At 34.7% G+C, this 25,457-nt stretch overlaps 1 protein-coding gene across 2 annotated transcripts in view; it reads right to left on the bottom strand.

The window, feature by feature from the left end:
- Positions 1–25,457, bottom strand: part of ASCC3 (activating signal cointegrator 1 complex subunit 3) — a 338,200-nt gene that overhangs the window by 173,732 nt on the left and 139,011 nt on the right. For both annotated transcript variants that reach the window (XM_086316372.1, XM_086316373.1), the window contains exons 12-13: positions 19,396–19,572; positions 16,868–16,939 (exon numbers count right to left, since the gene is read on the bottom strand). In XM_086316372.1, coding sequence (XP_086172498.1) covers positions 16,868–16,939; positions 19,396–19,572 — 249 coding nt within the window. The remainder of the gene's footprint in view (positions 1–16,867; positions 16,940–19,395; positions 19,573–25,457) is intronic.

The following is a 25,457-nucleotide window of genomic DNA, read 5'->3' as shown; positions in this document are numbered from 1 at the left end:
GGGCTCCCAACTGCCGAATTTGGGCTAATATGGTTATTTTATAATAATGTAATAATGGATTATAACCTTTTGAATAAAATAGGAATCTGAGTCAACAGAGAAATGAACAAATGGGAAGGGGAATGCTCTTTTTTACATACAATGGAATGAAAGGAAAGATGGAGTTAGAAAATCATCAACATGCTAAAATGAGTAGGTAAAAGTTTATTGTGAAATCTGTAATTTACATTTTATGCACAATGATTTAATTAGCCTTTGGTTCCTTCATCAGCTTATAAGCAACACAAATGTAGAGTGTCTCTGTTTTCTGTATTTAGCACAGTTGCTGGCCCACACTGGCTATTCAAAAAATACTTGCTGAATATTTAACAGCATTGCCTTGGTCTAGTTTTAAAAGCCATCTCCATTCTTTTCAATACCTAGAATTAATACTGACAAGTCAGATATGGTTCACATGCTGCAAGAAAAGTGTAGCAGTTTCTATACTTAGCACTCTACCCACTGTAGCTCTCACCTTAAGAAGGCAAACAGGCTCCTAGAAGAGATCCCAATTATGAACCATTCTTAGTAATTTACTCTCTGCAACCCCATGGACTGCAGCCCGCCAGACTCCTCTCTTCATGGAATTCTCCAGGCAAGAATATTGGAGTGAGTAGCATTTCCTTCTCCAGGGGATCTTCCTGACCCAGGGGTCAAACCCTGGTATCTTGCATTGCCGGCAAACACTTTACAGTCTGAGCCACCAGGGAAGTCCCAGTAATTTATAAGCTTCTAAAGTCTACAATTCAATTTGCATTTAAAATTTCAGTCTACATTGTAAGTGTTAAAAGATTATAAGTGTTCATACAGACACACACATAAGTAAAACTTTTAAGAAACATTATGTTGAAGTCAACCTACTTGTAATAATTAATTTAATAATGAAGTAATTTAATAAAGTTCTAAAACTCTAACCACTCTGAATACATGCTTTATCAAAGATGTTTTCAAATATGACTAATATCTGAACCAAACTACACCACTCTCAGTTAGTCCCCATAGTACAACTGTATTAACTTAATTCATTTCTAAACCTAGGTCAATCCACTAAAGACTGATGAAACAGAATAAAGAATATTTCAATACATTATAGCATCACACACAGAAAAATGCTTTACTGATGTCCATGACAGTCCAAATTGCATTGACGTTTGTTATTGACAGTTCCAAAATAGCAACATCTATTCTGTATAGCAAATTAAGCAAGACTAGCTAGTCTATTACTTTGCAAATAAAATTCATTAGTGAGCTAACAATTTCACTTCTACAGATGCTGTTGGACTTGAAGTTCTATTACTATTCAATATTATAAGATGTTTTGGACTGAACTGAATTTCAGTAAGATAAGAACATAAAAATGTATTTTTAAGATTTCTATCAGTATTTTTTATTTATTTTCTTAGACAATAATCACTACTTATAATTTCTAAATATCCAAGTGTGCATTTAATACATTAATACACTTGAATAGATTCTCCAGAAAAAGAATTGTTTAAACCTTCTTGAGCAGAAAAAAATCCCACTAAGCCAATAATCTCTCAATAAAATTTACTAACTAGACTAATTAAAACTGTATTGCTATAAAGAGAAAATCACAAAGTTGTAATTCGTCTTAGACTGGCTCTTAAATGTCTCCATTTTTTGTGACTGCTCTTGTGTTTGTGCTTACAAATAAAAAACCACCTTAGTTCTCCATATATCTGTACTGTACTCTTTGACTGACCCATCAACAAAAAAAAAAAAGAAAAAAAGAAGAAACAAAAGATCTACAAACCCAAGTTGAGATACTTATAACTGTACTTTAAAAAAGGTACATTATCATTCGACCATCCATAAGCCATGTTAACTTATTTGGCTTTTCTCCACGTGATTTAAAAAATACAGCTCCAAGACAGAGCAGATAAAATACCATAGTAAAAAATGATGAGATCAAAGTCCACAGAGAACAGAACAAAGGACAATTGGAGAGAGTTAGGTGAGGTTAGAAGGATGTGTATAAAGCAGTGGTAGCAGAGAACTATCTTACTGGGATAGTTTGGTAGAGTACCTGTCCTTGCAAGATACCTTTAGGTCTTGTTGGAAAAAGATCCTCCCTGAAGTTCCTGGTGATCCTACATGGTCAGGGCCTTCCGAGCAGTGGAAACTGAAGGGCTCTACTAGCAGAGAATGTCTCCACTCTCCCAGCACCATTTCTTCCCATTCTATAGGTAATAAAGCCTAGAGGCTTCTTCTTTTCATTCAAAGAGATATTCCAGGGTACAGGCGCCTCTTCCCTCCTCAAGAGAGAATCTATTTATATTCCAGAGTGAAAGAGAAGGTCCTTGGGCAGGTCAGCTGGTCTACTTCTTTGTCTCCTCTGTTCCTTCCCTCTCTCTTCCTTACATCCTTTCTTCCCCTACTAGAAGGAAGGATGTACCAGCAGCGGCTACGTAAGTTTCAAGTTTTATAATTTTGGAGCATTCCTATGGGGCAACCCCTGTACACAGAGGTAGCTGGCTCTTACCATGTTACCCTGTAAAAAGGGGCAACCAACACCATGCTCTATGAATAAACTAAAGGTCTGTACCCTACCTAAGTGTCTCCTATTTCTGTGTGCGCATGTGTGTGTGTGTGTGTGTGTGGTTTTTAATAAAGTTAGCCTGTGGCTAGCTAGAATGCATGTAGAGTAATACCTTCACAAGACTTAAGTCACTCACCATATTTCAAGAGCAGCCACTAACGTGATGAACGCGGTACAGGTGGGAAATGCTCACTTTATTTGCCATAATATAGTCAGAGCTGTACTTCCTATCTACTCATTCACAAAACCAAGAAAAAAGTAAGATAAGATCTGACACTATTATACTATTCTCTTAAAAAACAGAATATTTTACTATTAACTATAGAGACATAGTTTCTTTTTTCCCATCCCTTCTCACTTAAATATGCTGCTGCTGCTGCTGCTAAGTTGCTTCAGTTGTGTCCGACTCTGTGCGACCCTACAGATGGCAGCCCACCAGGCTTCCCTGTCCCTGGGATTCTCCAGGCAAGAACACTGGAGTGGGTTGCCATTTCCTTCTCCAATGCATGAAAGTGAAAAGTGAAAGTGAAGTCGCTTAATCGTGTCCGACTCTTCTCGACCCCATGGACTGCAGCCTACCAGGCTCCTCCGTCCATGGGATTTTCAAAGCAAAAGTACTGGAGTGGGGTGCCATTGCCTTCTCCGTTAAATATGCTACTACAACAATAACCACAAAAAACTGATAAAAACCCTAGTTACAAGAAAAGACAGTAAATGTTTGCAGTGGTTCATTGAATTTAAATATTCAGCTCTCTTTTTTGTACTTTTAGCAAATACACAAATAGCTGTATCAGATTTCTGGGACACAAAATTTTATGCTTAGCTTTAATAAACATGGGAAGGAAGTCCAAAAGGGAGGGGATATATGTGCATGTATGGCTGATTTATTTTGCTGTGTAGTATATACTAACACAGCATTCTAAAGCAACTATACCCCAATACAAATTAATTTAAAAAGAAAAAAAAATACTGTAAAAGATGGCTACAAAAATGTAGTCAACAAATCTTTGGGGTGGTAATTAAACTTATTAAATATACCTACCAACTGCTTCCAAATATCAACTGCTACCAAGTCCAAATATCAGCTGGAAACCAGCTAATAGAAATTTAATTTATCATTTTCTAAAATGAAATAAACAGCTGTCAAATTAACTTCCAACAATTTAATGTAAAATATTCTGAATTACTGTCTGGAGAATTTTCCATGGTGCATAAAAGAAAAATGATTACAAGCAGTCAAATGCTGTTTTACTTCTTCCCAAATCTATATCATTACTGTTATTTGAACAATAATATAAGTAATTAAAATAACATAGTATAAAATAAAGATAAATGTAAACTATGAAACATGGTTTAAAATGTAAATTTAAACCATGAAACATAGTTTACATTTATCTTTATTTTATACTGTTATTTTAATTATTTATATTATTGTTCAAACAGAATTAGTGAAAATTCCAAATATACAGAGTATTTGACAAAAGTAAATACCGCAAAATAGTCAATGCTTCCTGATAATTATACATTTACTGTAATTTAACATTGCAATTACAAAAATTACATCAATAAATTACCAAATAATCTAATAAATTCACTTCCTAAGTTTGGAATATTTCATTTAAATCAACTATGGATCTATATCAAATCTTTCAAATAATAAAATTTGTAACAAATTATATACAATTTAACTAACTTTACTTTTCATGTAAAACATGCATTTATACACTGGCTACTTGCAAAAAGCATATATGCAAAGTCTGATAGTTACAGTTATACAGATCTGACAGGAAAATTATATAATAATATGGTAATAGTTGGAGAAGGCAATGGCACCCGACTCTAGTACTCTTGCCTGGAAAATCCCATGGACTGAGGAGCCTGGTGGGCTGCAGACCATGGGGTCGCTAAGAGTCGGAAATAACTGAGCGACTTCACTTTCACTTTTCCCTTTCATGCATTGGAGAAGGAAATGACAACCCACTCCAGTGTTCTTGCCTGGAGAATCCCAGGGACGGGGGAGCCTGGTGGGCTGCCGTTTATGGGGTCACACAGAGTTGGACACGACTGAAGCAACTTAGCAACAGCAACATAATAGTACCTATAAGAGGGCAAAGCAAAACTCGTACTATCTTCACATTTTTCTACTTAAATATGAAGAGGGGCAACAAAGAAGACACAGAATGAGAAAATGGATAGAAATGGTGGTGATAACTTCTATAAGGAAATTTTACTGATTCAACATATAAAAATAAAACCAGTTTCACAAAAGTAAAACCACTTGTATTACTTCCAATTTTATTCCAAGATTATACACAGCATTTTTTTTTCTTTTGATCTTTTGGCAGAAGACCTATAGGCTGTATAAAGATAGATGAAAATTTAGTTTATATCCTGAAAACTTCTAAAAGTCATTCTGAGACAAACTGTTCCATGTGCTTGAACAATTTGTGCTGTAATTCCAGAAACCACTGATTACCAACATTAAAAAGCTCAAACGCCTAAAGGTATGTACATACCTGTATATGTCTGTATGCACCAGGAGAAAACTGAATACACTTATGCGCAAAGGCACTGAAGTGAGCAGAGGTGAGGAGACAACAGTAATTCACTAGTCTTTTCTTTTCACATATTTGTGTTGATTCAATTGTTATAAGAATGTGTTATTTTAGTAATAAAAGTCCTTGAAGACTTAGCAAAAAAGTAATGTTAAGAACAATGAAGGAAAATGCAATTCTACTATTCCTCATCAAAAAGTATTCCCTGTGCAAATGAAGAAAACATTACAAAGCTAACAAAGAAACTGATAAAATCTCGAGTATAATTGAGTACTCCTTTGGTAAACTATAGTTCAGAAACTTCGCTTTCTTAAAATTGTAGAATTTTTAAAGGGTTCAAAAGTTACTCCTCTAGGGCTTAATGAGTAGAAATAAAAGAAAGAACATATTAACTTAAAATAACTGGTGGCACAAATGTTACCCATATCATGAAAAACAGCTAAGTCACATGGACATTTTATTTTAGGAGAAAATGAGATAATTTAGTACTTCTAACAGAGAAGACTATAAATACATGAAATAATATTAAGAATAAATGTATGTAATAAAATATTTTTAAGGAGAATACCAGCATTCTTTCATTGATCTTTATAGACTACAGGGAGGAAAAAACTCCTTAAGAAAGTAATCAAAGCAATCTTTGATGTCATGCCACTTCTCCAGGTGTTCTTTCCTCAGCCTGGGCGTTCAGCTTACTGTGGATCTAATTATTATTTTCTTTGAAGTTGATTGCTCCCTAATCCTTTAAGAATAAGTTAAGACTTACAAAGACTACCATATCTTCCATTCACTTATTCGTCACACAATATGTGAACACCAGCTGTGTGCTAGGTACTGGTAAGGCCATGATAATATGATTATGAGCCGGAGTAGAGATGCCCCCTTTCCTATGTGACTTACGATCTTCTACTGAAAAGTGGTTATTAATCAAAAACAGCCAGGAAAAATGTAAATCTATAGTAAGAAAGAGGAAGAAGACATACATTGTGTTATTATATAGTTCATAACAGGGAGGTGAAAGAGGTGAAAAAAAAAAAAGGCTTCTTTAAGAAAGATGAAATCTAAAGGATTTAGTAGAGAACAACTAAGTGGAGAATAAGGAAGAATGTGTGAGGCAGAGAGAACAAGTTATACACTAGCTCAGGGGCAAGTTAAAGAGCATCTCTAAATGAAAGAAGGCCAGGAAGATGGGAGGTGGGAGATGAGGGAAAGACACGTATGTGATGAAAATGAAAAGAGGTAATGGCCAAACAATATAGGGACCCCTGGGCCCTTTGAAAGGAGCCTTAAGTACTCATGTGTCATTCTGGAGCTGTACCTTGAAAGGATACAGCTCCAGTGGACAGAACAGCTAGAGCAAGGCCAGAATGGACATAGAAGGAAGAGTTAAGAGAGGCAAAGCAGCTAAGAGGTGTCATGGATGACCTGACAGGTACCTGGATTAGGTGCTGGAGGTGATGGTGCAAAAGAAAGTGATGGAAAGAAATGAGAAGACTTAAGAGGCAGGTCAAATCAACGGGTCTTAATGATGGACTAGAAATGAGAACACAGGAGACAGAGTTGACTAGGGTGACTTTCAGGTTTCTGTTTTACAGAACTCTATCTATAGTTATGCCATTCACTGAATTGAACCAAGGAATAATGGAAGAAATAACCATTGGTTTAGAGGGGGGAATTATGTACTTGGTTTGGAATACTGTATTGGTGATATCCAGGAGGAGAGGTCAGCCAGGATAATATGGTTCTAGAGTTCAGGGAAGAGCTCTGGGTTAGGAATATTAGGAATATAAATATATAAGTTATTTCATAAAGGTCAATAACTGGGATGGAATGATCCAGAGTGCTAAATTTTAAAAGGGTCTAGGAACAAGTCAGGTAGAGAAGGAATCATCTGACCTAAGTGTAAGGCTTAGGTCCTGCCCCATGGGGTCCTGAACATGTGGTGACTTGTTGCTTTCTCTGTACCAAAAGACATCAACCAGAAGTCTAGCAAGATGAAGCAGAGATCCACTAAAGGCTGCAAACAATGAAAAAAGATGGCCCAAAAGGTTAGAAGGTAAAGACAAGGAAGGTGAGTTTGTATTACAAGAGCCAGAAAAGAAAAGCACAAAGAAAAACTGGCATTTTGCAACTACTTCCACTTTATAACCTCTTTGTAATCCCTTTGATTATTTTATTCCCAGCTGTGAGTGACCATCATAAGGGAGTTTCGCCTTAAAAAAACAAAACAGACTTTCATTAAGCATGTATCAAGTTTTGCTTTGACTTAATATTTAGTTGGAACTCCCTTTGGCTTTGGCAGGGGAAAGAGCAGAATGCCTCGGCTGACATCATTTTCCATGTTCCTAAGTTAGGCATGACCAAAGTACCCAGTACAGTGATCACAGGATCAACCTTGCAGCTGACAGTGCTAAAAAACTACTTCCCTGAACTATACTGTCTAATTTTAAAATTTTGACTTCTAAATATAATTATAATTCAATTCTCTTTGATACATTTTCATTATGTCATACCAGAAACTCCTTCTATGATATAAGAATGTTCTGTTTTAGTCTTCATTTTAACTAAATGTACACAGATATACTATGGAAATCATACAGAGAGAAGACGAAAAAAAAATATCTAAGTGAACACTAGTAATACGGATTAAAACATAAAATATAGAACTCAACAGTACCAAAAACTAATTTTGCCTGTGAAATAAGGAAGAATAAGGAAATTTCAATTTGATAGCAGACTCATCAGAGTTTTCTTCCGATAGGTAGGGAGGGGTTTTGTTTTCTTTTCCCCAAAGGTAGAGGTTTAGTGAATGCTTCCTTTAGCGTTTCTCATACTTAGAAAACACCTAAAATGTTTCTTTAGTACTACCATCTTTAGCAGCAAAGATGAAGGAGAAATGTCCTTAATTCTTATGCTCATAATTGTTAAAATGTCCCCTCCTTATACATTTTGCTCAGATTGGCTCAGAAGGTAAAGAATCTGCCTGCAATGAAGGAGACAAAGGTGATCCGAGTTCAATCTCTGAGTCGGGAAGATCCTCTGAAGGAGGAAATGGCAACCCACTCCAGCATTCTTACCTGGGAAATCCCATGGACAGAGGAGCCTAGCAGGCTACAGTCCACAGGGTTGCAAAGAGCTGGACACAGCTGTGCAACTAAGCACAATGGGGCTTGAATATGAATTTTGCTCTTCTATTCCTTGGGGCTGATGTCAAAGTTTGGGGAAGGGAGGAAGCAAAGAAGGCAGAAAAGAAAGAAGCTCTGAAATACTTTACCTATAAAATTCATGCCGCAGACAAATTTGATATGACAAAACCATTAGTACCAAGAATGAGAGATGGAGGAAGAAAACTTTTTAGGCAAAGGGTCAATGGAAAAATTCCATTATAAAAGTTAGCAAAGTAGTTTTTTCAATTGGACATAATTATTTTTAGATAAACTATAATGCTAAAAAACAAAGAATTTCCTTAAGACAGTAATAAATTAATATATAATTATTAGTCAATTTTTAAGGTGGTTTCTTACTAGAAACATATATATCTATGAAAAACTTACAAATAATGAAGAAAAAGGCACATATGTGAATAAGGAAAAGCTGATGTTTAGCATTAATCCAAGGTTGAAATTATTTTTTTCTTTTTAATACTGCAAAACCTTTTATTCTTGAAACTGGAGGTAGACTTTGAGTAAGAAGCTATTGAGTAAGGATCTTAACATTTTGATAATGTGAAAAAAGAACAAGTAAACTTAAAAAATATGCTATAACCTCTGAGGCAGTTTCTAATTTCTTTTCCTATCACTGTAACAAAGTTTGTATAACTAGAAAAATCTCAATAGGGTTAAGGCATCAATTATTTTCCCATTCTGCGAGTTACACAGGAGGAGGGGAATTATTAACAGGAATGATAAAGCTGTACTTGCATTTGGTAACGCAAAGAGAAGCTTACAAATGAGACGTCTCATTAGTTTGAGCAGATGGATCAAAATTAAAGGCTGAATCGCCAACTTTTAATTTCCCAATAGCCAAGAAGAGCTTGAAGTCTTGCAGAGTATGGCTGTTGAAAAGTCAACATGAAAAGATTTTCTCCATCTGTCATCACACATGCTTGAGTGGAACACAACTGCCTCCTACTGCTTTTAATACTTTTAAGACAAAGTTGCACATGAAATCTATTAAGTACACGAACACACAAGTTTGGATGATTGGTACACTGAAACCCATGCAACATTATGATCAGAGATCATCAGCATGGCTTTTGAACATGAAATTTGCTCTGTTCTAATTAAATTTAAGTGGAGAGAAAAAAAATTAATTCATTTATATATATAAGAGGAAACTTAATTCTCAGCATGAAAAGTATTTATTTGCCTGAGAGTTATAGTTTTTTTTTTTTTTGAAATGGACACATATTTTTAGTCTTAATAATGGTCTGAAAAGTAGTTGCTCCAATAAAATTGTTTAGGGGAAGCACAACTAGAGAGAAAATCTAAAATATGAAACAACTTGAAGGCAAACAAATAAACAAAATTAAGGAATAGTCATTGAAAGAATTTTTTTAACTAGTTGGCAAGGTGGTGGGGCATGTTGCTGCTGCTAAGTCGCTTCAGTCGTGTCCGACTCTGTGTGACTCCATAGATGGCAGCCCACCAGGCTCCCCCGTCCCTGGGATTCTCCAGGCAAGAACACTGGAGTGGGCTGCCATTTCCTTCTCCAATGCATGAAAGTGAAAAGTGAAAGTGAAGTTGCTCAGTCGTGTCTGACTCTAGCGACCCCATGGACTGCAGTCCACCAGGCTCCTCCATCCATGGGATTTTCCAGGCAAGAGTACTGGAGTGGGGTGCCATTGCCTTCTCCGGGTGGGGCATGAAGTGGTAGCAAAAAAAAAAAAAAAAGATTGAATGTTTTCCTGAACTAGACAGACTGACTTACAATTTTTTTACTACTGTACACTAACTGCTAAGCTATATTTAAAAGGCAGTAAAATAAAGCTATAGTTTGTTAGGTACACAGCCCTATAAGAAATAACTTATGCTCCCTTAATAATAAAGAAAAGTACATTTATCAAATATATACTGGCTGCTTAATAAGAATGCACTAATGTGCAGTTAGTTATAACTGAATTCCAGACCAAAGCTTTCTGTCTGCCTATTTCTCTTTATGTCTCTCTGTACACACACAGATACACACACACACACACAATTTACTGCACTTTCATATGTAAAACAAAACATTTATACAGAAGAATTTCTTAGAATGAAGTACATATTGTTAGACCTTTCAGTCACTAGAGTTAGGCAGAATAATATAATTGAAGAGTTAATTTAGCTGTCAATTTTTGAGATAATAAGTTAAAAGATTGTTGAATTATCTATTTTTCATTTTCTGACAGATGGATACAAACTCATTTGTTGGAATTTATCACTTGGAACCTTACACAAAGACAGCAAGTGACTAGGATAACATTATACTCAACCTCAATTATGAGGGAAAAAATGAAACTTTAAACTCTACTCCACTGGGGACTTTTCTGTTAACCTTCTAATAAAAGCAAAGGACCACAGCTTAGTGAAGGCATTTCTTCAAGCAGATAAGAGAAAAATAATCCAGTGAAGGAATGCAAGGCCCTGAAAACAAACTTCCATATGAGTCTTAGTAATCAAAGACTACCATGAAGTATTAATAGCAATTCTTGTGTGATGGATTCAGACAAAGATTGCTAGCCTTGTTGAAATAGGTATCTACCTCAGCTTCCAAAGTCAAAATGCGTAACAATCCTCTTTTCCAAGTAAGCACACTTTTCAATCCCAGTTCTGGACATATTACAAGGACAATCAGCAGAAGCTGCCACCTATCAAGCTAACTGAACTTCTAAGCCAAACAGTATTTGGCAGAGAAACTTGCAAATAGAAGATTTAAAGACAGAACGATCCTTTTGAAAAGATTAAAACAGAAAAAGATTTTAGTTTTGGGCAACTTTCCCAAAGTTACATACATAATACAGATAATTTAAAGAAATGAAAAAGAGGTTTGTTCTCAAAGTGTGTTGTAAAAGAGCTTTTTACTGAAATGATCACATTAATGTAAAAGACTAAGATGCTGCTTTAACAACCAACAACATAGTACTTAACATCTGAAGGTACTGGCCTGGGCATTTGTAATACCAGTAATATTAGAGGCAAATATCAACCAATGGGCCATAGTCCTGATGCATTCAATATTTCCCAGTATCCCCAATAAACTAAGGATCTATGAAGATGAGCAATTTATCAAACAAAATCCTATTTATCAGAGTCCCCATGTACATGACACCACACTAGGAACTTAACCAACAATATTTCCTTATAACTGAGTCTTATTTAGTGGGACCTGTTCCACTGGAACACAAATCCTAAAAAAAAAAAAAAAAAAACCCACAAAGAACAGTGATTAAACTTTTAAAATCTGACATCTTTAAGTGTTTATTTACATGTTATTGTTTCCATTTATTTTTCTATCGTATCTTTAGGGAGAGAAAATAGAGAAATTGGAAAATTAAGGGAGTAAAATGCATTTTAAGAAATAGAAGGACATACACCAACACTATCTCTGAATAGTAGAATTCAATCATTTTTTCCCCCCTCATTTTTACTTTATGGAGTGCCCAAAGGTTAAATTTGTTTAAACTCTTTTACTGGTCACTCTCTGTTATCAGTATATTAATCATATTTTATATTAAACATTTTAAAGATGTAATTACAGAGGCCAAAGACCACAGGGTCACACATGAAGCAAAAAACACAGGGAAGAACATGTTTTTCTAATTGAAAGTAGCAGCACATCCAAAGCAAAGCACGGACAAAATGGTATGTAAAACACGTGTTTTTGTAATCATAATTTAGAGGTAATTGTAGATAAGAAAAAATTTCACTGGTAAAACACACGGTCTTATACACCTTAAAATTGTAAAACAAATTCAAAATGACACACACACATCAGATCATAACTTACATCATACAACTTGATAAAATTATTCAGAAGGACATGGTGTATGTTTGTAAAATCCTTTGTAGGTCTGCTATGACAACAAAATAACCCCATTTGGAGTGCATGACAGGATAATGGGGTAAGATCACAAAATGTGGCCATTTGTGCCATAATCTTATTTTAGACAACTTACCCTAAGTAAACATTTCAATAGAAAAAATAATAGATGATCACTACAGCAGCCCTGTCCTTAATAAGGGACTTCCCAGGTGGCATTAGTGGTAAAGAATCCATCTGTCTTAAGTCAGGAGCCTTAATAGACACAGGTTCAATCCCTGGGTTGGGAAGATGCCCTGGAGAAGGGCATGGCAACCTACTCTAGTATTCTTGCCTGGAGAATCCCATGGACATAGGAGCCTGGTAGATGACAGTCCATGGGGTTGCAGAGTCAGACATAACTGAAGCAACTTAGCACATCTTTAATAAGAGCAAGCCTCAAACATTTAATATACTCAATAATGGCGGGATAACCAATAATAAGAACAGCTGACGTTGGCTTAATGCTAAAGTGACAGTGTCAAGTACTGAAGATGCTGTGTATTTTATCAACATAAGCTTGTATTTCAATCCTGGTGTGACCTTTTACTAGCTGTATGGCCTTGAGAAGCTGCTTAACATGTCTTATGCTCATTTTCTCTTTTAACAAAAGGAGATTTAATGCTTATATTAGAAGATTATGAAGATTTAAAAGTCCAAAGTGACTTACACAGCATCTAAAACTTAGAACTTGAATAAAAACTCCCTTCTGTCTCTTACAGACATTAACATTGAGAAGATCGTGAAGAAAGAATGAAAACTATTTACTATTCATTAAGGAAAACAGTGAATATAAAACTGTATATACAGTGTAATTATAATTTAGCAATGGACTGTAACTAATAATTAAAATAAAGTTTGAATGAGGAAAATTAAAAGGTACATGTGCAAATGGATTAAAAAAGACCAGCAGGTCATGAATAAAAATTATAATAATAATTTGAAATGGTAAAATAATAGTAGAACTATGAAAAAAAATTTAAACAGTTATTTTAGTTTTACAATTTAAAAAAGTAAATGGGTATGTAGTATGTGTAGAGAACTGAAGAAAGTCCCACTATTATGGAAAACAAACATCATCACTAGTCATTGAGACAGAAACTGTGAGACCTGCAGCCTAAACTCTACTTCTTAGGGCAGAGGGATGTGAGCACAGATCTGGATAGGAACTGATACCGAAGCGTTCCGGTGGGTTCTTAAACTGCAACCACACTTTACAGAGTCACCCACAGTGTATTTTTAGCCAGATCAAAGTGTACAGAAAGGAGACAGCTTGGTGGTCACGTATCCTTAAAAGGCTAGTGATTGTGGACACCGTGACATGCACACAAAAAACGGGAGGTAATCCATGTGTGCAGCTTCTGCCGTAGTTTTGCGCTCTCTATATTCCTGGGTTCCTCCTCTCCTGAGGCTTCCCAGCTTTGCTGTCCTTTCTAAACAGGAACCAGCACTGTGAACCTCACTCTCCATCTCTTGTCTGCTCTGAATTTACTACTAGAAGTGCCTGCCCTATGGCAGTTATTGTTTTGAAAAGTAATGCAATGGATGGTATCACTAAGAATGAAAGGGCTGGCAGTGAGATCTAATCTCTACTGATGAAACATGCCCAGACAGCATTTGAACTTTATGATCTCTAGAGGGACATGTTAGCCCCTGTAACAGCCAGAGAACAAACTATGCCAGAAGAGGAAGAGGATACAATCTTCCTAGGATTCCTTAAATATATTTACCTGGACTTTTATCTACCTACAATAGAAGATACAACCATTATATTTCCCAATATTTAGGAATAAAGCTGCATTTTATTTTTTTAAAAGACATATTTCATAACATAAGATTATATGGAGAAAGGTTGAAGCAGTTTAATAAATATTGATCTTGCAATTGCACTCCTTGGTATATACCCAAAGGAAGTGAGAACTAATGTCCACATAAAATCTGTTCAAAGCTGTTATGTACACATAAATTGTGGTACATCCAGACAATGGAATATTATTAAGTGCTAAAAAAAAAACAAGCTATCAAGCCATGAAAAAGCAGGGAGTTACCTCAAACACATATTATGAAAGAAACTATTCTGAGAAGGCTATAAACTACAAAAGGCTACAATCTTATATGATTCCAACTATATGACATTCTGGAACACACAGAACTACAGACAATGAAAAGATGAATGGTTAGCAATGGTTAAGGGGAAGGAAGGATGAATCAGTTGAGCAGAGAGGGCTTTCAGGGCAGTGAAATTTTCTGTATGACACTATAATGGTGGATACATTGTCCAAACCCATAGAAAGTACAACATGGAGAGTGAAGCCTAATGTAACCAATGGACTTTAGGTGATTCTGATGTATCAACATGAGCTCATAGACTGAAACCAAAGTGTCACACCAGTGGAAGATAAGTTGACGGTGGAGGAGGCTGTGCGTGTGCCAGGGTAGGGGTGTATGAGAACTCTTTCTACTTCCTGCTCAGTTTTGCTGTGGACCCAAAATTGTTCTAAAAAATAAAGTAAATTAAAAAAAGTTAATGGAGAAAACATTGAAATATTTACTGAATATTTCTAATATGGCATAGGCTCCAGAGCTAGATTCCTTAGCTAATAACATAGTTGATATCGTCTTTAATATAAAAGTTGGAAATAAATGTCCATGGTGGTAACATCTAGCTAATTACACTTAATTTATCCTGTTCTTTTACAAGATGGTGCAAATACTGGTGGCTATGCAACATATCACTGTGTTTTAGGATTTCCTGTGAAATGCTACCAAAAGTTTCTCAAGATAGCATTTTAGGATCATCAGACATTTGCCACAAATAAATCTCATGAGGAAATCTAGAACAAAGGTTGGTGCACTACAGCCTGCAAGTTGAATGCATCTGTTCCTGTTCTTATAAATAAAGTTTTATTGGAAAATATTCCTATATTGTCCATGGCTCCTTTCATGCTACAATAGCACAGGTGAGTACCTGAAACATAAGCCCCACAAAGTCTAAAATATTTACTATCTGGCCCTTTCCAGAAAAGTTTTCTGTCTCCAGACCAAGAATAAACTGGTGGTATTTGGTCATATTTTTGTATTAAAGAAAGAACATTGGTTTTTTTATACTTCTTTACTTGTACATGATAAATAATGGAACCCCACTAAGCAGTTCTCTAGTGAAGATCAAAGAGGACCAAAGCTATAAAATAAATCCAAATAAAGTGATATGAGACCATGGCTAGCCAAGATGCTACACTTGCATGGTCTTATTTGTAAGTGCACAAGTTAAAACAAAGGCAATGTGTTACTTCATTCAGCATAGCATCTCATCATCTTATCTGAGAAATTAGGATAACAGTGTCTGCCTCATTGGCTGCTGAGAGAAGTCAATGAGATAATAAGTGTAAGGTAATTTTAGCAGTTTCAGGTATTTATTGATCATTAAGAAATATATTAATAAGTTACTAATATTCTCATACAATTTAATCATGATTTCTTTTCCATAAAAGTTATTCCTATAACTAAGGACGTTTTTTTTCTGATCTTTTCTGTTTGTTTTTGTTTTATTCTTATTTATTTTTTATTTTTTTACTTTACAATATTGTATTGGTTTTGCCATATATTGACATGAATCCGCCATGGGTATACATGTGTTCCCCATCCTGAACCCCCCTCCCATTTCTCTCCCCATACCATCCCTCTGGGTCATCCCAGTGCACCAGCCCTGAGCATCCTGTATCATGCATCGAAACTGGACTGGCGATTCGTTTTTACATATGATAATATACATGTTTCAATGATGCCACTTTCCCAAATCATCCCACCCTCGCCCTCTCCCACAGAGTCCAAAAGACTGTTCTATACATCTGTGTCTCTTTTGCTGCTAAGGACATTTTCTTGAGGTTAGAATTTTAAAACTGTGCCTTTAAGGGGGAAAAAAAATGCATCAAGAATGCTGAGTGGGCAGTATTCCACTTTCAATTCTAGTTTATCTTTGTTTTATATATTGAGATTCCAAACAATATTTAGTCTGGGGGAAAAAGAAGATGTCACTGCTTTTTAAAATATTTTAAAAACAAAGGACCAGAATTTCATTTTACCTGCCATAAAAGGCTAACAATGTAGAAAAAAAATCCCATAATAATATAAAGTGACCTGAAGAACCATATACAATTTGGCATTGGTTAGCTGTTATGTAAGTAATTATCATTATTCTACATTTTTCTTAACAATCCTTATTGTAACATCTTGAACCTTGGAATTTAAAGTAAGAGCAGTTAATATCCAAACAACATGAAAATTTATTATATATATATTTCAATTGCTACTACTTCATGAAACAACAGTAATATAGCATGTTAATTTCTTACATTATGCAAATAAACTAAAATTTTTGATGTGTGAGAGGAGATTGGTATTATCTTAAGGATGAAATTCTTCTTCCTCTTATCTATTTAATAAAAATGGCAAACAAAACAGCATGATCTATCAATATCAGGATGATAGTATTATCTTTGAAAAATTTATGACTTAAATGGTTACCTAGTGGACTAAAATATTACTAAGAAATAAAACCTGTGGATCATTATTTCAGAATTGAAGAACACTTTTAAGACCATAAAATTAATAATTTTAATCATTATGTAATCTCTAAAAACAGGATAAAGTGTACCTGATGTCCAGCCTTTACTTGCTTCAAAACACTTTCATAACATACTTCATCCATGTTATTTAACTGCTGCACCTTAAAGTTTTTAAAAATGAAAAATATCAAATAGAGCAATTATAAACTGCTTAGCTACAAAAAAATCTTTACCAATTATGAGGCATCTCCTTTTATTTTCAGATTAGCCAGAATGCTGAAATAAAAGTGCAGTATCAATACGTAATATATAACAACCCATAGGAAGTAAACACAATGTAATTAAAAACTACAAATAAAATACCTCATATGCAACACTTTCAGTGTACTAACTTTATTAAGAATGCCAAGTTTTTTAAAGACAATAATTTTAAGAACAATATTCTAATTAGAGATATTTTAAAATAATTTTAAGTTTCTTTTCACTGTTTTCCCCAGAGAAGCCCATTCTTCAGGCTGTTTTTCTTCTGTTTCATTCCATAAAAATACAGAGCTTTCCTAACTCTCAAAATCACAGAATATTACCACAGAATATCAAAATGTAAGGAAACTTACTATTTCTGTAATGAATATGGAGTTCAGTAAATATTTTTCTACAGAAACATTTTCCAAATTGATTGGAAATTTAGTATCAAATTCATGAATTTTAAAAAGGTCTCATTTTCTCTATTAATGATGAGATGACTTCCAACCATAAAAAGGTAAGGTGGTTACCATAAAGCAGGAGGCATGTGACCAAGCTTGTGTCTCTCTATTTAACACTGATTAAGACTTTGCATGGGATGAAAATGTTATACATCTAAAATGACTATAATTTAGATCCTTTCATTTTAACATTCTGGAACTCTTATGACTTAGTGATTAAGTAAGATGAAATAATCACAAGACAATTGACTCTCCATTAATTATTAAAAAAAACCCACCAAAACTCCTCCAAACAAAATTCTCAATCATTAGACACTATTTTCCCATGTTCTTCCACAACAACTGAATCATATCATGAGCTTCTGAAAGAAACTTTCAAAAATCCACAAGGATTTCTTAGTATAAGAAATGACAAATTAACAATGGTTACAATATATTAAACGACACCCTGGGGAGTTGCTTAATTGTTACCAACTGTATATGTCAGCTGAGTGTAAAACTAATGCATTTTAGTTGCCTTCTCCATTTAGAAAACTAATATGTATAATTAGTTTATTATTTATACTACATAAGATTGATAAAAGTATTTTGTAAATTTTTCCAAATTTCTGAACCTTCTAAATAATTACCACAGATCAACATCTCACACCATTCCTTTTATGATTACAATGCTAACATACTGTGGTGAAAATACTTAGAATTTAATTAGGTTTAAGTGATTTAACAATTTCTATGATAAAAATAAGTTCTATGATGGCTGAAAGCATCTGAAAACACTTTATATTTTTCTGGGATAATCATCTGCTATCATTCAAATTATGAACTGAAAGAACAATCTTATACACAACTCTACATCTGTTCTAATGATACATTAAAATAAACTAAATAATCAAATATATTTTAAGATATAACAAAAAAAAAAGCAGCAAGTAATACTGAAAACCACTTGAAACAATCAAATAAAAGATGTATTTCATAACTATTATTACATCATGAACTATCCTTTGTGTATACATTTTGAAATGGTTCCCCACAATTCTAAACATATCTTAGTTAATAAGCAGATAGACTATATTAACTGTTGCAGTGATATTGGCTCTTAGTATTTTCTAAGCTAAGTATTTTATTTATAATATTGTAAGGTAAAAATAGCTCTATTTTAGTAACAAAATTATTTTTAGACAAGAAGTAATATAATACACTAAAGATCAAGTTTGACACAGTAACACATGATTCTATCTCATTTTCTTTCATAAAGAGGTCATATGGCCCATGAATCTTCTCCTAAAACTATTTGTTCCACAGGGGGAAATAAGTGTCATGAAACTTAATAAACGTATAAATTTTAAGCAAAATATTCCTTCATGATTCTATAAAAGCCTAAAATAAGCACCCTGATAATGCAAATGGTACATGGTAATAACATTTAAGGAACACCACAAAAGAATTTCAGAAATGCTGATTGTATATATAATTAATATGATAATTATACAACAAATTAAACAGAACACCTCATTTAGTAGTTGTTACCATGAAATTATTTTTCAATTGTATATATGGTATTACTTATTTTAGATGAATAATATATCATAATATATATTACTGATTTAACTAGAGTCTTTTATTATTTACTGCCTTCAATCCTATCAGAATAACTTCTTGAATATATATATAACCTGTATTCTTAGCTAAGAATACAAAATATTCACTGAAAACAGCAATGCAAGCTATTACAAGCAGCTTTTTGGAGAGGAGACATTCTCCTACATATAGTTGAGGAAATGCACTTGATTTTCTTCTAAGCTGTCATATTTGTAATGCTGGTCTGAAGTCTCTAATGTCAAACAAGTATTAAACAATACATCAACAAAAATATTTCTAGAAAAGCATAATTTTTTAAAAGAAGTATTTACCTTATTTGCACTTTTGATCCCTAGAAATGTCTGTCCAAGAGGAACAGGTCGAAAACGGCCATCAAAGAAGAAAAGTCCAATGCAGGGATTAACATGTAAAAATGTAGCAACGTCGAGGTAGTTGGGTAAGGTAGCAGAGAGTCCAAGAATTCTTATCATACTCTGTGTGGATTCAACCTATAGGAGTTAAATAACATATAAGATATTAAGTAAATTATTTAATTAAGTAATTTATAAATAACATGCATAAGTATTAAATAATGTATAAGACTGGATTTGTACTTAGTTTAAAGTAAGCTTTGGTAGTATAAAGTATGAAACATTTGCAGAAAATAAGATCACTAAAGATATCAAGATAAGAGTAACAACACATAGTCTGAAAGATAATATGAAAAAAATTGGACTAAATTTGGCATGTGGAATGATATAAAAATGATTATAAATGTACTTTTAGTGTATTTCCTGAACCAGAAAATTCTATTAGTTAAATGGTTTCTTTTGTTTTCCTCCTAAAAATGTAACAAGGCAATTGACATGTGTTAGGAAAGACATGTGTTAACTTATAATTTCAAGCATTTAAAGTATATACTCTTTATTCTCAAGTTCAGTAATTTCAAATTCATTTTAAACACAAACACTTAAAAGTCTGAAATAATTAAGGCAGATTCTTTCAGTGTTTTACAAATTTAAATTTAAAATGATATACTGTATAAGGGAGAGTTTGCGTGGAATAACAGCCAAAACTTGGGGGGAAAATTTACAAGTACATTCTCAAAGAATGTACTAAGCTTCATTCTTTGTGTTCATTCAGTTCAGTTCAGTTTCTCAGTCCTATCCGACTCTGCAACCTCATGGACTGCAGCACGCCAGGCTTCCCTGTCTATCACCAACAGCCGGAGCTTGCTTAAACTCAGGTCCACTGAGTCGGTGATGTCATCCAACAAACTCAATCTCTGTTTGTCCCCTTCTCCTCCCACCTTCAATTTTTCCCAGCATCAGGATCTTTTCCAATGAGTCCGCTCTTTGCATCAGGTGGCCAAAGTATTGGCGTTTCAGCTTCAACATCTGTTCTTCCAATGAATATTCAGGGTTGATTTCCTTTGGGATTGACTGGTGTGATCTTGCAGTCCAAGAGAGTCTTCTCCAACACCACAGCTCAGATGCGTCAACTCTTCAGTGCTCACCTTTCTTTATGGTCCAACTCTCACATCCATATATAACTACTGGAAAAACCAGTAGTCCATTTAACTTCATCTATATGGACCTTTGTCAGCAAAGTAATGTCTCTGTTTTTTAGTATGCTGACTAGGCTGGTCACAACTTTTCTTCCAAGAAGCAAGCCTCTTTTAATTTCATGGCTGCAGCCACCATCTGCAATGATTTCGGAAGCCCCCAAAATAAAATCTGTCATTGTTTCCACATCTATTTGCCATGAAGTGATGGGACTGGATGACATGATCTTAGTTTTTTGAATGCTGAGCTTTAAGCAGCTCTTTCACTATCATCAAGAGGCTCCTTAGTTCCTCTTTACTTTCTGCTATAAGGGTGGTGCCATCTGTACATCTGAGGTTATTGGTATTTCTCCCAGCAATCTTGATTCCAGCTTGTGCTTCATCCAGTCTGGCATTCTGCATGAGGTACTCTGCATATAAATTAAATAAGCAGGCTGACAATATACTGCCTTGATGTACTCCTTTCCTAAACTGGAACCAGTCTGCTGTTCTATGTCTAATTCTAATTGTCGCTTCTTGACCTGCATACACATTTCTCAGGAGGCAGATAATGTGGTCTGGAATTCCCATCTCTTGAAGAATTTTCCACAGTTTATTGTGATCCACACAGTCAAAAGCTTTGGTATAATCAATAAAGCAGAAGTGGATGTTTTTTTGGAACTCTCTTGTTTTTTTGATGATCCAGCAGATGTTGGCAATTTGATCTCTGCTTCCTCGGCCTTTTCTAAATTTTTGAATATCTGGAAGTTCATAGTTCAGATATTGCTGAAGCCTGGCTTGGAGAATTTTGAGCATTACTTTGCTAGTGTGTGAGATGAGAGCAATTGTGTGGTAGTTTGAGCATTCTTTGGCATTGCCTTTCTTTGGGATTGGAATGAACACTGACCTTTTCCAGTCCTGTGGCTACTGCTGAGTTTTCCAAATTTGCTGGCATATTGAGTGCAGCACTTTCACAGCATCACCTTTTAGGATTTGAAATAGCTCAACTGGAATTCCATCACCTCCATTAACTTTGTTCGTAGTGATACTTCCTAAGGCCCACTGGACTTCACATTCCAGGATGTCTGGCTCTAAGTGAGTGATCATACCATGTGGTTATCTGGGTTATGAAGATGTTTTTTGTATAGTTCTGTGTATTCTTGCCACCTCTTCTTAATACCTTCTGCTTCTGTTAGGTCCATACCATTTCCGTCCTTTACTGGTATTCTTTGGAACTCTGCATTGAGGTGGATATATCTTTCTTTTACTCTTTTGCCTTTTACTTCTTTTTTCTCAGCTATTTTTAAGGCTTCCTCAGACAACTATTTTGCCTTTTTGCATTTGTTTTTCTTGAGGATGGTATTGATCACTGCCTCCTATACAATGTCACGAACCTCCGTCCATAGTTCTTCAGGCACTCTATCAAATTTAATCTCTTAAATCTATTTGTGACTTCCACTGTATAACTGTAAGGGATTTGATTTAGGTCATACCTGAATGGTCCAGTGGTTTTGCCTACTTTCTTCAGTTTAAGTCTGAATTTGGCAATAAGGAGTTCATGATGTGATCCACACTCAGCCCCAGGTCTCGTTTTTGCTGACTGTATAGAGCTTATCCATCTTTGGCTGCAAAGAATATAATCAATATGATTTTGGTATTAACCACCTGATGATATCCATGTGCAGACTCATCTCTTGTGTTGTTGGAAGAGTGTGTTTGCTATGACTGGAGCATTCTCTTGGCAAAACTCTGTTAGCCTTTGCCCTGCTTCATTCTGTACTCCAAGGCCAAACTTGCCTGATAACCCAGGTATCTCTTGACCTCCTACTTTGGCATTCCAGTCCCCTGTGATGAAAAGGACATCTTTTTTTGTTAGTAGTTCTAGAAGGTCTTGTAGGTCATCATAAACTTGTTCAACTTCAGCTTCTTTGGCTTTAGTGGTTGCGGTATAGACTTGGATTACCATGATACTGAATGGTTTAACTTGGAAATGAACAGAGATTATTGTGTCATTTTTGAGACTGCACCCAAGTACTGCATTTCAGATTCTTTGTTGACTATGAGGGCTACTCCATTTCTTCTAAGGGATTCTTGCCCACAGTAGTAGATATAATGGTCATCTGAATTAAATTTGCCAATTCCAGTCCATTTTAGTTCATTGATTCCTAAAATGTCGATGTTAACTCTTGCCATCCTCTTGTGTTCACTGCTAGGGTGTAATATTTTAATTTTGCTGCTAAACACTGCTGATAACATTGATTAGTTTGTTTGCCAGTCATTTATTAAGCTTTTAATGCAGTGCAGGGAAAGCAGGGGTTTAGAGTCTGTAAAAACCACAAAAAAACACTGCAATGTATGCCATTAACAGTAGCACCTTCTAAAAATTGTGAGAACAATGAAGAGAGATGACACGCAGAGGTGACAGCTGTTGTTCTAAGAGAAGAGTAGTTAGGAACGTAGGCCAGGAAGAAGGGGGTTTAAGACACTGTACTTGGCAACACTAGTGGTACCAGTTAGAGAAGGGAGGTAACAGAAATGTAGAAATGATTGTGAGAAATCTTGCATGCCGAGAAGTTTCTCCATTTTACTGCTTATGAACACAGGACACTATCCCATTCTCATTCAATTACGTTTTTATGATGACAGCTTATAGTATTTTCATCTTTTTTCATTTCTAAACATTCTGTGAAATTTCTTTATCCTTTCTAATTTTGTTCACTCATAGGTTTTCTACCTATTTGTGATTAGATTTAAGATTATTTTACTTTTTTAAAAACTAGCTTTACAAATATTTTTATAGGACTCTAGTTAATAAATCTAGTTTATTGTTTTTCTATTTTGTATTTTATTTTTTCAACTTTAGCATTTTTCCATTTTTTAGCAATTCTATTTAATATTATCTAACAGTTAAAATTTAATAATTAACTTATTATAGTCCCTACATATCTGTTTCATTTTAGAGTATAATTTGAACTCTTAACTATAAATTTGTCTGTACTAAGTAAACTTTCATTATTTTCTAATAAGAGTGTTGTCACTCTCTCTTTTCCTTCTATGAGCACTTACTGAGCTCTAAGTGTCAGAAGAATAGTCTTTCAAATGGTTGGGTTTTATATCAATTTATCAAATCCAAAGGGTAGAAGGTATGTGTGTATGTTTGTGTCTATATCTATCGATATATACACACATATATGTGTGTTTGTATGTAGATAGGAATATATATATATATTTGTGTGTATATAGTTTTTTATCATATAGAATTTCTTTCTAAATTTCTATTGTATTTTGCTGTTGTTGTTCAGTAGCTCAGTTGTGTCCAACTCTTTGCTATCCCATGGAGTGCAGCACACCAGGCTTCCCTGTCCTTCACTATCTCCCAGAGTTTGCTCAAATTCATGTCCACTGAGTGGGTGATGCTATCTAACCATCTCATCCTATATTTTTATATATTTACTAGGCTTCCATGTAAAAGTCTAATTTTATTTTATTTTTTTTAATTTTTTTAAAAATTTTATTTTAAACTTTATAATATTGTATTGGTTCTGCCATATATCAAAATGAATCTGCCACAGGCATACATGTGTTCCCCATCCTGAACCCTCCTCCCTCCTCCCTCCCCATACCATCCCTCTGGGTCATCCCAGTGCACCAGCCCCAAGCATCCAGTATCATGCATCGGACCTGGACTGGCGACTCGTTTCATATATGATATTATACATATTTCAATGCCATTCTCCCAAATCATCTCACCCTCTCCCTCTTCCACAGAGTCCAAAAGACTGTTCTATACATCAGTGTCTCTTTTGCTGTCTCGTATACAGGGTTATCATTACCATCTTTCTAAATTCCATATATATGCGTTAGTATACTGTATTGGTGTTTTTCTTTCTGGCTTACTTCACTCTGTATAATAGGCTCCAGTTTCATTCACCTCATTAGAACTAATTCAAATGTATTCTTTTTAATGGCTGAGTAATACTCCATTGTGTATATGTACCACAGCTTTCTTATCCATTCATCTGCTGATGGACATCTAGGTTGCTTCCATGTCCTGGCTATTATAAACAGTGCTGCGATGAACATTGGGGCACACGTGTCTCTTTCAATTCTGGTTTCTTTAGTGTGTATGCCCAGCAGTGGGATTGCTGGATCATAAGGCAGTTCTATTTCCAGTTTTTTAAGGAATCTCCACACTGTTCTCCATAGTGGCTGTATTAGTTTGCATTCCCACCAACAGTGTAAGAGGGTTCCCTTTTCTCCACATCCTCTCCAGCATTTACTACTTGTAGACTTTTGGATCTCAGCCATTCTGACTGGCGTGAAATGGTACCTCATAGTGGTTTTGATTTGCATTTCTCTGATAATGAGTGATGTTGAGCATCTTTTCATGTGTTTGTTAGCCATCTGTATGTCTTCTTTGGAGAAATGTCTATTTAGTTCTTTGGCCCATTTTTTGATTGGGTCATTTATTTTTCTGGAATTAAAAACGGCTTCTTACCTGGGAAAAAGTTTGAAAATCTCTGATGTGATTTAAGTACACATGACTTGGAATGAATTTGGTAAGCTAATTAACTTCAAACAAATTCCTTTATGAAATAATGCATAAAAAAAATTCTCAATCTGTAACAAAAAACTATACAGTACTATTTTTTTTTTAAATCTAGGAATGTTTAATGTTCTTGCTATCATAAATAAAATAAGGGGATTCATGGGATATACTTATTTGAGCAAATATTTTAATTATTTTTTTTCAGTTTTTTATGACCTTCTTAGTCAAAAGTTGCTTGCCTCATATTAGTATCTTCAAGTTACTATACCTAAGTGAACAGCTCCCAACATTGGATTTCACCT

This window comes from Bos grunniens, chromosome 9, assembly GCF_055505025.1.
Source record: "Bos grunniens cultivar Pamir isolate PY7600 chromosome 9, Bosgru_T2T1.0, whole genome shotgun sequence".
Lineage (NCBI taxonomy): Eukaryota > Metazoa > Chordata > Mammalia > Artiodactyla > Bovidae > Bos > Bos grunniens.
The sequence above is the reverse complement of the archived record's forward strand: the minus strand, read 5'-3'. Positions and strand labels throughout refer to the sequence as shown.